This window comes from Hylobates moloch, unplaced genomic scaffold, assembly GCF_009828535.3.
Source record: "Hylobates moloch isolate HMO894 unplaced genomic scaffold, HMol_V3 SCAFFOLD_15, whole genome shotgun sequence".
NCBI classification, from domain to species: Eukaryota; Metazoa; Chordata; class Mammalia; order Primates; family Hylobatidae; genus Hylobates; species Hylobates moloch.
In genome coordinates, this window is record NW_026652290.1 from 5,063,936 (window position 1) to 5,079,297 (window position 15,362).

At 43.8% G+C, this 15,362-nt stretch overlaps 1 protein-coding gene across 1 annotated transcript in view; it reads right to left on the bottom strand.

Moving 5' to 3' along the window:
- The window catches only part of CYTH1 (cytohesin 1), a 91,204-nt gene extending 76,781 nt beyond the window's left edge, over positions 1 to 14,423 (bottom strand). The window contains exon 1 of the mRNA XM_032176469.2: positions 14,353 to 14,423. Coding sequence (XP_032032360.1) covers positions 14,353 to 14,413 — 61 coding nt within the window. The 5' untranslated portion in view covers positions 14,414 to 14,423. The remainder of the gene's footprint in view (positions 1 to 14,352) is intronic.
- Between the last annotated feature and the right edge of the window lie 939 nt (positions 14,424 to 15,362).

The following is a 15,362-nucleotide window of genomic DNA, read 5'->3' on the forward strand; positions in this document are numbered from 1 at the left end:
ATGCCAACTATGAGAGACCCTGTAGGTATCCTCCGGGAGATGTCAAATGTGGCACTGGGATGTCACAGCCTGAAGTTTAGGGGTAGGAAGAGGGCTAAGCTATAGTTGATTCTTGCTATACAAAGTAGTTATTGTTTAAAAAGTTGTTGCTGTTGCCAGGCACAGTGGCTCATGCCTGTAATCCCGGCACTTTGGGAGGCCTAGGCAGGTGGATCACAAGGTGAGAGTTCGAGACCAGCCTGGCCAGCATGGTGAAACCCCATCTCTATGAAAAATACAAAATTAGATGGGCGCGGTGGCGGGCACCTGTAATCCCAGCTACTCAGGAGGCTGAGGCAGGAGTATTGCTTGAACCCGAGGGGTGGAGGTTGCAGTGAGCCGAGATCACACCACTGTGCTCCAGACCAGGCGAGAGAACGAGACTCCATCTCAAAAAAAAAAAAAAAAAAAAAAAGTTGTTGCTAGCACTGAACTGGAAAAGACTAAACCGTTGCTCCTAGGGGAAATACAGGTTAGGTTCCTACAGACCTCTGGTCACGCTTTTGTCAAATGAACAATATATAACCTTGTTTATATGGGTTTCTGTTTAAAGATGGCTTATTTAATATATATTGTTTTGTTTCGTTTTGTTTTGAGACAGGGTCTCACTCTGTCACCCAGGCTGGAGTCCAGTGGTGACATCCTGGCTCACTGCAACCTCCACCTCCCAGACTCAAGCAATCCTCCCACCTTAGCCACTTGAATAGTTGGGACCATGGGCGCACATGGGAGGACATGGGCTCTCTTTTTAGTAGAGACAGGGTTTTGTCGTGTTGCCCAGGCTGGTCTCAAAGCCCTGGGCTCAAGCAATCCACCTGCCTCAGCCTCCCACAGTGCTGGGATTACAGATGTGAGCCACCATGCCCAGCCAACTGTTGATTCATTAATGTTGAACTCATGGCCAACAGCACTGTAACTCATTCCTGAGCAAAGCTTCGCTAACATACTGTATTTTCTCCATAAGCCACATCATGGCCTCTTGTACTTAGGAACAATAGACAGAAATTCAGCATTATGATTAGGGGCCATTTTAAAGAGCAAAGTCACCAGCAAAGGCACAAAAATACAAAAAAAAAAAAAAAAGTAATGCTAAATAGACCACATAAAGGTCATTTGTTCACAGTATGAGGGCTGAAACAAGAATCAGTCACCTTGTTTCACAGGCTGGAAATCTGTACACTGAGCAAACTGTATTTTTCACTGCTCTGTGAATGTCCAGAAATGACCACGAAAGCACGACCTTTGGACTGATCTGCAGGTTACAAATAAGCTTTAGTGAGTGGGAAAATTCCTGAATACAAAATCCACAAATAACAAGGATTGACTGCATAAACGAAGAAGGAAGCAGAGTACAGGTATCTCTCTGCTATTGTTATATCAAATGATAATTTCATCTTTTGGTTTTTTTGGTGTTTTTTTTTTTTTTTGAGACAGAGTCTTGCTGTGTCACCCAGGCTGGAGTGCAGTGGTACGATCTCGGCTCACTGCAACCCCTGCCTCCTAGGTTCAACCAATTCTCTTCCCTCAGCCTCCTGAGTAGCTGGGATTACAGGCGCCTGCCACCATGCCCAGCTAATTGTTTTGTATTTTTAGTAGAGACAGGGTTTCACCATGTTGGCCAGGCTGGTTTTGAACTCCTGACCTCAAATGATCTGCCCGCCACGGCCTCCCAAAGTGCTGGGATAACAGGCGTGAGCCACCGTGCCCGGCCTCAAATGATAATTTCAAATAGTCTAGTTCAAAGATCCTATTACTGGGAAAGAAATGGAGAAATTTAACCTATTTTACAAATTTGCAACATATTTCCTAGATGTTTGAAATGAGGACTCTTCCATCTCCCTCTCTTTACCAGTTACAAGGCTGATCATATGATCTCCACTTTCAGATTTTTTTTCTATTTCTAGTAGGTTTAGAGCTTGGGAGGAAAAAGAGAAATGTTAGTTATTATTCTTTTCCACTGTAAAGGAGTTTTTTAATATGCATTTTAATAGAGATTTTCATAGAAATTTCCTTTAAAAAGTACCTAATTGGAGTAAAATCTCTACTATCAATAAAGAGTACCAGGGCTACAGGGATAAACAATGCTGCTGATCATCTCAGACAGGACAGAGAACTTTTTTTTTTTTGAGACGGAGTCTTGCTCTGTTGCCCAGGCTGGAGTGCAGGGGCGTGATCTCAGCCCACCACAACCTCTGCCTCCTGGGTTCAAGTGATTCTCCTTCCTCAGCTTCCTGAGTAACTGAGACTACAGGTGCGCACCACCACGCACAGCTAATTTTTGTATTTTTAGTAGAGACGGGGTTTCACTATTGGCCAGACTGGCCGCAAACTCCTGACCTCATGATCCACCCGCCTTGGTCTCCCAATGTGCTGGGATTACAGGCGTGAGCCACTGCACCCGGCCAAGACAGAGAACTTCAACAATGTATTTCAGTTTATAATCTTAACCATGTAAATATAAGCAAGGTCACACACTTCATATCACAAGGGATGTGAAGGACCTCTTCAAGGAGAACTACAAACCACTGCTTAACAAAATAAGAGGACACAAACAAATGGAAGAACAGTCTATGCTCATGGATAGGAAGAATCAATATTGTGAAAATGACCATACTGCCCAAGGTAATTTATAGATTCAGTGCCATTCCCATCAAGCTACCAGTGACTTTCTTCACAGAATTGGAAAAAACTACTTTAAAGTTCATATGGAACCAAAAAAGAGCCCGCATTGCCAAGACAATCCTAAGCCAAAAGAACAAAGCTGGAGGCATCACCCTACCTGACTTCAAACTATACTACAAGGCTACAGTAACCAAAACAGCATTGTACTGGTACCAAAACAGATATACAGACCAATGGAACAGAACAGAGCCCTCAGAAATAATACCACACATCTGCTGTCTCATTCTTATAAGTAGCTGACCATGAATCCTTTTTCTCTCAGAATGTACTGGCCAGAATGTACTTTTAAAACAGTCTTTCTCCTTTGCAACAAATTACTCTATGCTGCATCTCCTTTGTTGTGTGTCTCTTGTTTAAATATTATTGATTATACAGATTAAATATGATACTGAAAATGTTAAAATGCCTAATTAAATACAAAGCCATAGGTAGTACTGTAACACATGAATTTTGTTGTTATTGTTTAGTTCAAGACTAGTCCTACCAAGACATTCAAAATCCTGGGAAACAGGACACACAAGAACACATAAAGCAAGAAAAAGTACACTCAGGATTACCAAATCTCCCCTAAAGTTTACTCTTCCTTTTCCCAAAGTCTTAAGGCACATGTATGACAGTGAGTGTAGGGCAGGGTGGGAGAGGGGCACCAGAGTCACCAGGAGCATGAGGACAATCAGAGGCAAGCCTCTCATGCCACCCCAGCACAGCTAACAGACTGTCAATAAATGGTCAGGCTGGGCGTGGTTGCTCATGCCTTCAATCCTAGCACTTTGGGAGGCTGAGGCAGGAGGATCGCTTGAGGCCAGGAGTTCTAGACCAGCCTGGGCAATATAGTGAGACCCTATCTCTAATTTAATTATAAGGAAAAAAAGGAAGAAAAAATAAAAACAACTCACAAGGCCGGTGCCACAGGCAAGTGCCAAACCTCCCCAGAAGACTCATGCTCTTGGCCAGGCAGTGGCTCATGCCTGTTATCTCAACACTTGCGGGAGGATCACTTGAGCCCAGGAGTTTGAGACCAGCCTGAGCAACATGGTGAGACCTTGTCTCTACTTAATAAATAAATAAATAAATAAAGATAACAACGAAGGGTTGGAGGGCTGCTGACATCCCTAATTACATGGGGTTTGCGCACTGCCCTTAGGGAATCTAACAGTAGATCATAAACATTAACTGAGCAGTAATAACAGGACAGAAGACAGTGTATAATAAGGTACTAAATGGACTAAATAGGTGATTTGCCATACTCCAATTATGAAAACACCAACTTCTGCAAACTTTACTTTTAACTCCTGCCATCTATCTCATCTGGGGACATAAATCACTGATTCTTTAGAGTAACCTTTAATTAAAATCTTAGTTCCAAAGTATATTGTCTAGCCTAGTACTTCAGACACCAAAAAACCCTTGCAGAATTGTTCTAAAATGATTTTTAAAATAATCCCTTAAAAAATACATGGAGACACCCACCTCACCCCTTTTTTAAAACGATTCACCACTGAGTGGTAATGATGTAATCAATCCAGCATACTGCAAACACCTGGCTGATGACATGCTAGGATCCTCTCCTCCAGATACACGTGGAGTAGGGAGGGAGGGTCAAAGTGGCCGTTTTGTGAAGCTATGTCACATTGTGTGTCCGGACCGTCGTGGACAAAGCCACTGGCTACTGAGGAGCAGTGCATCTAGATAAACTCGGAAAGGAAAGGCATGCGTGTGATGCTGAAAGAACTTTCCAAGAGCAACTGTCTTCTCTGATCTGCCATGCTTCAAAAACAAACCCTCTTATGTAGATTTGCCTACCCATAAGAATTTATACTTCTAGTTTTTACATGACTTTCCCTCAATTTTAAGGAAATACAAAATTGTGGGTTTTTTTGTTTTCTTTTTTATTTTTTTATTTTTTATTTTTTTGAGACAGGGTCTCACTGTCTTGCCCAGGCTGGAGTGCAGTGGTGCAATCTTGGCTCACTGCAGCCTCGACCTCCCTGGTTTAAACAATCCTCCCACCTTAGCCTCCCAAGTAGCTGGGACCACAGGTGTGCACCACCATGCCAAACTAACTTTCTTCTCTTTTATTTGTAGAGACAGAGTCTCACTATGTTGCCCAGGCTGGTCTCAAATTCCTGGGCTCAAGCAATCTTCCTACCTCAACCTCAAAAAATGCTACGATTACAGGTGTGAGCCATCATGCCCAGCCCAAAATTGTTATTTTTAGTACAGGAATATAAAATAAATTTTTGCATTTAGTTTGTGACTTAAGTTTTATGTCACTTTTTTCAGGTAAATCCAGTTTTTAATTTATGCAAAATAACATACTTATAATAATCTTTAACTGATTTGCATATTATACTTATGTTAAATAAAAGCTCTTCTAAGACTTATTTTAAAACTAGTTACATATCATTTGTACATTCCATTCCTAACTAACCTCTATTATAGTTTATACATAATAAAACATTTTTAAGGGGAAAATGGTCTGTCACACAATCCAGCCATTCCATGTGTAGGTATAACCCAAGAGAAGTGAAAACATACCCATATGACTTATACATGAATGTTCCCAGCAGTTTTATACACAATAGCCCAAATCTGGAAACAACTCATATGTTCATCAACAGGTGACCAAAAACGTGGTGCAGCCACACAGTGGAACATTACTCAGCAATGAAAAGGAACAACTGATACCCCCAACAATGAACCTCAAACATAATATTATTTATTTATTTATTTATTTATTTTGAGACAGAGTCTAGCTCTGTCACCCAGGCTGGAGTGCAATAGCACAATCTCAGCTCACTGCAGCCTCCGCGTCCCGGGTTCAAGCAATTCTCCTGCCTCCACCTCCAGAGTAGCTTTTTGTATTTTTAGCAGAGACAGCCATTTTGGCCAGGCTGGTCTCGAACTCCTGATCTCAAGTGATCCGCTTGCCTCAGCCTCCCAAAGTGCTGGGATTATAGGCGTGAGCCACCGCGCCCAGCCTCAAACATATCATTCTGAGTAAAAGCCAGACACGTATGATGTTGGCAGTGGGTTTATTTAAAAAAAAAAAAAAAAAAAAAGAAAAGGAAAGAAAGCCAGACACAGAATATACATTGTAACATTGTATGATTTCACTTACATAAAATTCTAGGAAATACAAACTCATCTGTAGTCACAAAAAGCAGATCAGTGGTTGCCTGGAGCCAGGGGTAGAGGGAGGAATGGACTGCGAAAGGACATGAAGCGGCCAGGCTCGGTGGCAGCACATTGGGAGGCTGAGGCAGGGGCACTGCTTAAGCCCAGCAGCTCGAGACCAGTCTGGGCAACATAAATAAACAATTAGCTGGGCATGGTGGTGCAAGCCTGTAGTCCCAGCTATTTGGGAGGCTGAGGTGGAAGGACTGCTTGAGCCCAAGAGGTTGAGGTTGCAGTGAGCTGTGTTCATGCCACCACACTCCAGCCTGGGAGAAAGAGCAAGACATTGTCTCAAAAAAAAAAAAAAAAAAAAACCCAAAAAAAGAAAAACAAAACAAAAAGGGCCATGAATCTTTTTCAGGTTAAGAAAATATTGGCCGGGCGCGGTGGCTCACGCCTGTAATCCCAGCACTTTGGGAGGCCGAGGCGGGCGGATCATGAGGTCAGGAGATCAAGACCATCCTGGCTAACACAGTGAAACCCCGTCTCTACTAAAAATACAAAAAATTAGCCGGGCGAGGTGGCAGGCGCCTGTAGTCCCAGCTACTCTGGAGGCTGAGGCAGGAGAATGGCGTGAACCCCGGGGGGGCGGAGCCTGCAGTGAGCCAAGATCGCGCCACTGCACTCCAGCCTGGGCGACAGCGAGACTCTGTCTCAAAAAAAAAAAAGAAAATATTGTGCTTTATTGTTATAGTGGTTTCACTGACGTACAAAACTGTTGAATATATCCCATCAAATTGTATACTATTTATTTATTTATTTATTTTTTGAGACAGAGTCTTGCTCTGTCACCTAGGCTGGAGTGCAGTGGCATGATCTCAGCTCACTGCAACCGCCGCACCCTGGATTCAAGCGATTCTTGTGCCACGGCCACCCTAGTAGCTGGGATTACAGGCGCCCACCACCACGCCCAGCTAATTTTTGTATTTTTAGTAGAGACAGGGTTTCACCATGTTGGCCAGGCTGGTCTTGAACACCTGATCTCAAGTGATCCACTCGCCTCGGCCTCTCGAAGTGCTGGGATTACAGGCATGAGCCACCACGCCTGGCCAAACTGTACACTTTAAATGGATACCATTTTTTCCATGTAAATTATACCTCAATAATTTTTTTAAAACAAGGAGAAGGATCCTGAAAAGTCTGCAGCAAATAGATAAATGGAAATTAATGTGCTCATCATCACCAATTAAAGGTGCTGAAAATGTCAGTTAGTACCCCTAGTTTGCTACTGAGGTTATTTGAAGTCCTTCAGAGAATTGAGTGACACAGTGAGACTCCATCTAAAAAACAAAAAAGGATTTAAAAAAGGATTTAAAAATCTGTCTATTCATTATTTGAGTGGACTCATCTTCAAAAGTCTTTAACATATTTTGGTGACACAGATGTCTATTAGAAAATACCACTGGGGTGAGAAGATCACTTGAGCCCAGGAAGTCAAGGCTGCAGTGAGCTATGATCATGCCACTGCACTCCAGCCTCAGTGACAGAGCAAGATCTCATTAAAAAAAAAAAGCCTTCACAATCACCAGGAGACACAAGGATGCTGAGAGGTTAGGAACACAAAGTTCAACGACTGGCCTATATTCCAACAAACACCGGCAAAAATTAGACTAAGATTATTCACAAGGTGGAATTTCAAGGTTTGAATTCTTTTTCTTTCTTTTTGAGATGGAGTCTCGCTCTGTCGCCCAGGCTTCCTGGGTTCACGCCATTCTCCTGCCTCAGCCTCCTGAGTAGATGGGACTACAGACGCCCGCCACCACGCCCGGCTAATTTTTTCGTACTTTTAGTAGAGACAAGGTTTCACTGTGTTAGCCAGGATGGTTTCGATCTCCTGACCTCGTGATCCACCTGCCTTGGCCTCCCAAAGTGCTGGGATGACAGGCGTGAGCCACCATGCCCGGACAAGGTTTGAATTTTCACCATAACTTGAGACCTTCATCCTTTGGGGGGATGACAGTGAGTGCAGTTTAAAAAAAAAGAAAAGAAACCCTCCTATGAATTAAACAGGTCTTGGTTAGAAGTCAAAGTCCTCCTTCTAATTAGAATGTAAGGTACCTGAGAACTCTATTCATGTCTAAATTGCAAGGCCCATAGAATGCCCAGCTCATAATAGGTGTTCAATAAATATCTGTTGAATAGATGAATAAAAAACAACCTGGGAAAGAAGCTGCTATAATTTCCCCATTCTAATACACGTGAACACTAGCTAAGGTTCTTAGAACAAAGTTCATCCTGCCAATGCTGAGAGAAGCAGGAAAAAATTGTAATTATATCAACAACCCAAATGATTAAAAAAATATTCAGCCGGGCGCAGTAGCTCACGCCTGAATCTCAGCACTTTGGGAGGCTGAGGCGGGCAGACTGCCTGAGGTCAGGAGTTTGAGACCAGTCTGGCCAACATGGTGAAACCCCTTCTCTACTAAAAATACAAAAAAATTAGCCAGGCATGGCTACTTGGGAGGCTGAGGCAGGGGAATTGCTTGAACCAGGGAGGTGGAGGTTGCAGTGAGCCAAGATCGCACCACTGCACTCCAGCATGGGTGACAGAGCAAGACTCTGCCTCAAAAAAAAAAAAAAAGTTAAAATTCAAAAAAAAGTTTAAAAAAATACTAATTCAATGTTGGGAAGGATAAATTAACAAGCATCATCATATACTAGTGTGAGGTGTAAACTGATTCACACTTTCTGAAAACCCAGAGACTACAAAGTTAAACTCTCTAACCCACTAAGTCCACTTACAGGAATCTAGCCTAAGAAAATCACTGGAAATGTGAGCAAAACTTTATCCACAAGAATGTTACAGGATTCTTTCTTACAGGAACAAAGTGGAAACTTCTAAATAACAAGACAGGATGATTAATTAAACTATGGTCCATCTATATCATGCTGCCTTTGGCCGAGGCCCCAAGAATCCCTGCATGTCCTTGCTGAGTGCCAAACTGCAAGGTCTGTCTTCTTGTAGCTGGCGACATGAAGTTGGTCAAGGAGACTGTAGCATGACATGCCCCCACCGAGGAGAAGAGGCCTGGCCTGTCTACCACTTGCTATAAAAAGCGCTAAGCCCAGGCCGGGCGTGGTGGCTCACGCCTGTAATCCCAGCACTTTGGGAGGCCGAGGCAGGTGGATCACCCGAGGTCAGGAGTTCGAGACCAGCCTGACAAACATGGAGAAACCCCCGTCTCTACTAAAAATAAAAAATTAGCCAGGCGTGGTGGTGCATGCCTGTAATCCCAGCTACTCGCTAAGCTGAGGCAAGAGAATTGCTTGAACCCGGGAGGCGGAGGTTGCAGTGGGCAGAGATTGCACCACTGTATTCCAGCCTGGGCAACAAGAGTGAAACTCGAAACTCCGTCTCAAAAAACAAAGAAGAAAGAAAAAAAGAAAGGAAAGTGCTAAGCCCTTGGTGGTCCTTGGTTCCTCAGCTGTAGACAAACCCAATTCACGCATAGACATCATCTGGGCCCATCACGTCGCCCCACGAGACTTGAGGTCAGGGGCACCAGCACTCTCATGCTGATGTTCCTCCTATTTGCTGTGCGATGTGTACTAATCTGTCTCATTCTGATCCAGTAGGTCTCGTTATCTACTTTCGGCATCCATGGAGTTATGGCATGTGCTTGTGGCCCTAGCTACTCAGAAGGCTGAGGTGGGAGGATTGCTTAAACATAGGAGATCGAGGTTGCAGTGGGCTATGACAACACCACTGCACTCCAGCCTGGTCAACAGAGTGAGATCCTGTCTCAAAACAGAAAGAAAATTTCCATAATAATAATTTTTTCAATGTTTGCCAAAGTGCTAAAGTAAGAAGGGCACAATTATAGCCAACTGAAGCCCACTGCCTGAGGTGGCTTCACTTTCAGACTATATGCCAACTGCCCCGAGGAAGGACTAAAAGGTACTCTCCAAAGACACTTTGGGTAAGTGGATGCAGCCTCAGTTCTTCGTAGGTCTCGTGCGCCTAGCAGTCTACGTCCCAGTGCCAAGCCCCTCTTTCATCCAACAGGGATAGGCAAAGGGATCTTTTTAGGTCACTTCCTCACTGTTGTACAGATCAGTGCTCTAAAACTGGCACCTGGCCAGTGGCTGCCTAGCAACAGCTGCAACATAAAGAAAAGGTATCTCTTAAAAGGAACAAAACAGAAAACCACACAAAGACACGTGGGGAAGCTAAAGTGGGTAGGTAGCTATACACTTGGTAGCTATGATAAAGGAGTAAAAAAAAAAAATCCAAGGTTGGTTATTTTTGCTTCTTTCATCTGTTGAGCCTCTTCTTAAAAACCTCCGTAAGTTCAAAACCCTCCATGCGGAATACTGAATGGCTTAAAGCAAAACCACATAAATTAGATAGTTACAGCTGAGGAAATGCATTAAACACTCAGCCATCCCTTCCTACAATCATGGACGCACAAATTCTTGTGAAATCATTTTATACACTCAACACAGGAAATGAAGGGAACCACGTCTGGCCGGGCCAACTCAAACCAGAGCCTGCCTGTGTGATATGACCTTGAAGAGAACAGTTTGAGGTTCCGAAGCGTGGGTTTCCACACCTGGGGTCCCCAAATTTAGGGGTATTAAAAGTATATTTGTGTGCATGTGTGTACAAGCGTGTGCATGTATGTATGTATTCATTCATTCACTCATTCGTGGATCTGACCTTGGGGATCCTGGTACATTTGGTATGGCTAGAGTAAGGACCCAGAATAAATGGCTTTTTTGAAAGATTCCTCCATGGATTCTGCAGGTTAGTCAAGTATGGGAACCACCATTCTAACCCAAATTTACTAGATTACTAACTTTAAAAGGGTAGGCTAAACAAACCACTTCTGCATGTTCATCTGCCTAGGACATCTAACTACCACAATTGCAAAAGGTGCCCATGTGGAACGGAAAATACATGGTTGAATTTTACAAATTTAGATGTATAAAGCTAAAAACTCAAGAAACACTGAATTCCCTCTTGACTACTGATGTTTTAATTCTGGCCTCTATCCAAATAGCTAGGGTTTATATATATATATATATATATATAAAATTAATTTAAAAGAAAGCAACAACATTCTACTATCTTAAAACCCTCTTTTCTAAACACAAGAAAATCAAAAATCCCATTGTAGCATTGCTATGTGACCTTAAGACTTTTAAATAGAAGTGAAAAGTAATTTTATACAAAAAGCATCATATACTTATCTTTCTAAAAGTTACAGCTATCAAGTAAGTCTGATGACATCACTTCTCAAAATCAAAATATATCCCAGATGCTCCTCAACTTACAATGGGGTTGCTTCCCAATAAACCCATCGTGAAGTCAACCATAAGTCAGAGACAGTCTGTATATATTTTCTTGATAAATGGGATACCCGCCTCCCAGGTTCAAATGATTCTCCTGCCTCAGCCTCCTGAGTAGCTGGGACTACAGGCATACACTACCACACCCAGCTAATTTTTGTATTTTTTGTAGAGACAGTTTCAACATGTTGGTCAGGCTGGTCTTGAACTCCCAACCTTGTGATCCACCTGCCTCGGCCTCCCAAAGTGCTGGGATTACAGGTGTGAGCCACTGCGCCCAATCTCGCGATTTCCAAGTTTTCAGTCACATAGCAATGCTACAATAAACACCCTTGTGCACACATTCTGGTACACATCAGCAGTTCCCCACCTTTTGAGTCCCAACTCAAGAGGTTCTTGTTTTCTCCAAGTTTCAGATCTCTAGGGGAACTAATTCTCACAGGAACTGTTTTTTTCTAGTCCTTCTGCTCTAGGCTGGAATGGGGTGATATGTAACCTGTTTTTCTATTAAAATCAATTGACCTTGGGAATGTGATAATATAGGGAACTAAAAGCACTCACACTACTCAAAGCTTATTAAAACCTCTTTAAAAATCAAGAGGCAGGGGCCAGGCGCAGTGGCTCACACCTGTAACCCTCCCAGCACTTTGGGAGGCTGAGGCGGGCGGATCACGAGGTCAGGAGATCCAGACCAGCCTGGCTAACACGGTGAAACCCAGTCTCTACTAAAAATACAAAAAATTAGCTGGGCGTGGCGGCATGCGCCTGTAGTCCCAGCTACTCGGGAGGCTGAGGCAGGAGAATGGTGTGAACCCAGGAGGCGGAGCTTGCAATGAGCCGAGATCGCGCCACTGCACTCCAGCCTGGGCGACAGAGCAAGACTCTGTCTCAAAAAAAAAAAAAAAAAAAAAGAGGCTGGGCTTAGTGGCTCATGCCTGTAGGAGCCACTGTGGGAGGCCAAGGTGGGAGGACTGTTAGAGGCCAGGGGTTTGAGATCAGCCTGAGCAACACAGCAGGACTCTATCTGTACAAAAAATGAAAAAACTAGTCGGGCACGATGGCATACACATGTGGTCCTGTTACAGGTAGTCCTGTACAGGCACGAGCGGGTCAGGAGAGGGCTCCCCGTCCCCCCCACCCTCAGCAGGAATGTTGGCGATCATCAAGTGATAGTTCAGTGGTTATCAAGCTGCCTCTCTAAACATGATAATTGGCAGGGCATGGTGGCTCATGTCTGTAATCCCAGAACTTTGGGAGAATGAGGTGGGCAGATCACTTGAGCTCACAAGTCGGGGCAACATGGCAAAACGCCATCTCTACAAAAAATACAAAAATTAGCCAGGCATGGTGATGCACACCTGTAGTCCCGGCTACTCACAAGGCTGAGGTGGGAAGACGGCTTGAGCCTCGGGGGCAGAGGTTGCAGTGAGCCAAGATTGTGCCACTGCACTCCAGCCTGGGCAACAGACCCAGACCCTGTCTCAAAAAATAAAAAATAAAGCCTGGAGTGGTGCCTCACGCCTGTAATCCCAACACTTTGGGAAGCCGAGTGGGGGTGGATCACTTGAGGTCAGGAGTTTGAGATCAGCCTGACCAACATGGTAAAACCACGTCTCTACTAAAAATACAAAAATTAGCCGGGTGTGGTACCACATGCCTGTGGAGGCTGAGGGAGGAGAATCGCTTGAACCTGGGAAGCAGAGTTTGCAGTGAGCCAAGATGGCGCCATTGCACTCCAGCCTGGGCAACAAGAGCGAAACTCTGTCTCATAAATAAATAAATAAATAAATAAAATAATTGGCAGCCAGCGCCAAGGAGAGGTAATTTCCTGATGGTCCACAGTTGTTACACTAAAGTGATATTTGACAGTTGGCGCCAGGGAGAGGCAATTTCCCAAATAGATACTAACACTTGAAATTGGTAATCAGCTTCCAATAAAATCTCAGGAATTGGATAAGTGAGCTCAAGCATGCGCATTAAGAGACAAAATGATGGAGTATGACCTTCTGGGGGCGTTCCACCGGAAAGGGAAGACAGTCTCAGATAGGCACCGCGCTTGTGGGCAGCTCACCCTTAGAGAAGAATGAAGGCAAACGGGCTCAAGACGCCGGCCACGGCCAGCACATAAAATCCTAGGATCAATGTTGAATGGGGCATATGTCCTTTAAGTTGCCCACTTGGTCTCTTCCAAGTGTACTTTCCTTTCTTTCCTGCTCTAAAGCTTTTTAATAAACTTCTACTACTGCGCTAAAACTTGCCTAGGTCTCTTTTTCTGCCTTCTGCCCCTCAGTCGAATTCTTTCTTCTGAGGAGGCAAGAACTGAGGTTGCTGCAGACTGGGCAGTAATTCAGGTATCTGTCACACCCCTAACAGTCCCAGCTGTTCAGAAAGGAGAAAGGATCAAGAGGCTCATTTAAGCCCAGGAGGTTGAGGCTGCAGTGAGCCATGATCATGCCACTGCACTCCAGCCTGGGGGATAAAGTGGGACCCCGTCTCAAAAAAAAGATTTTAACTGTATGCTTTTCTCCATCCACTAATTTCTACCATTAAAATGTGTTATTTTGGCCGGGCACGGTCGCTCACGCCTGTAATCCCAGCACTTTGGGAGGCCGAGGCGGGCGGATCACGAGGTCAGGAGATCAAGACCATCCTGGCTAATACAGTGAAACCCCGTGTCTACTAAAAATACAGAAAATTAGCCGGGTGTGGTGGCAGGCGCCTGTAGTCCCAGCTACTCTGGAGGCTGAGGCAGGAGAATGGCGTGAACCCAGGAAGCGGAGCTTGCAGTGAGCCGAGATCACGCCACTGCACTCCAGCCTGGGGGACAGAGCGAGACTCTGTCTCAAAAAAAAAAAAAAAAAAGTGTTATTTTAAAAAACTTTTTAAAGCTTAAATTCCTCTTATTAGAATGCTATACATACACATTTATATGTTTGAGAAAACAGGAGTCTAAAGCAAGAGCAGGAAAGGGAAAGAACAGTAGTAGTCAGCTAGACATTAGGTTTTGTATCCTTAACATCTATTCTGAGTGGAAATTAAACCAAATGAGGCTTTAACATAAACGTGTGAAAGAGTAACAGCATCTGGCCCGCTTCCTCCATACAATGAGGTGTCCATCATGTGACATGGGGGAAAACAGCAGATTTCTGGAAAAATAATTACCAAATAATGTTGTGCCAACATCTTCTAGAATAATAAACTTCTTTTTCCTATGAAGGTCCATTGTTCAGGGACATTTCCATTACCTGACAACAGGAAAAATTATCTTTACTCTCAGAGTACAAAAACATTCCTAAGAACAGAGAGCAACAACATAACCTTCTGACTCAAGATAGTCTCTGTTCCGGTAATTTGATGACAAATAGTGTTGCTGATCAGCAGAATACAGAGTGGAAGGGGTGGCTTTTTTGCACATGCCTTCCCCTACCTTTGAATTAGGAGCACTCTTCTAAAACTAGAAACGCTTCACAAAGTCAGACAAAGTCTACAAAGTACTGCAATACTTAATACCCATGAGGCACACTTCCATAAGAAGAAAATGATATGCAGGAAGGATTAAACTGCCCATCCTCACAAGAAACATTCCATGAGCAAAGGCACTAAGGTAGATGTAGTCGGCAGGATAATGGTCCCAAAGATATACATGTCCTAATCACTGGAACCTGTGAATATGTTAAATTCCGTGGCAAACGGGGATTAAGTTTGCAGATGGAATTAAATCTCCTAATCAGCCAACTTTAGAAGAGGGAGATTGTCCCAGATTATCCAAGTGAGCACATGGATTCTTCCAAATGGAAGAGGGAGGCAGGACAGTCAGTGTCAGAGTGATGAGAGGTGAGACTCAATCAGCCACTGCAGGCTTTGAAGATGCAGGAAGGAGCTAAGAGCCAAGCAGTGTGGGCAGCCTCTAGAAGCCGGAAAGGTAAGGAAGGAGACCTTTCCCTAGAGCCTCCAGAAAGAAACACAACCCTGCTGAAATACATTTTAGCCCAGTGAGACCCATTCCAGACTTCTGGCCTCCAAACTACAAGATAATAATGTATATCGTCTTAAGCCACTAAATTTGTGATAATTTGTTATGGCAGCAACAGGAAAACTAATACAATGGAAATGTCCATCCGGCTGCTTTCTGGATGTTTTTAATCTCAAAAAAAGACTTTTGGCCAGGCACG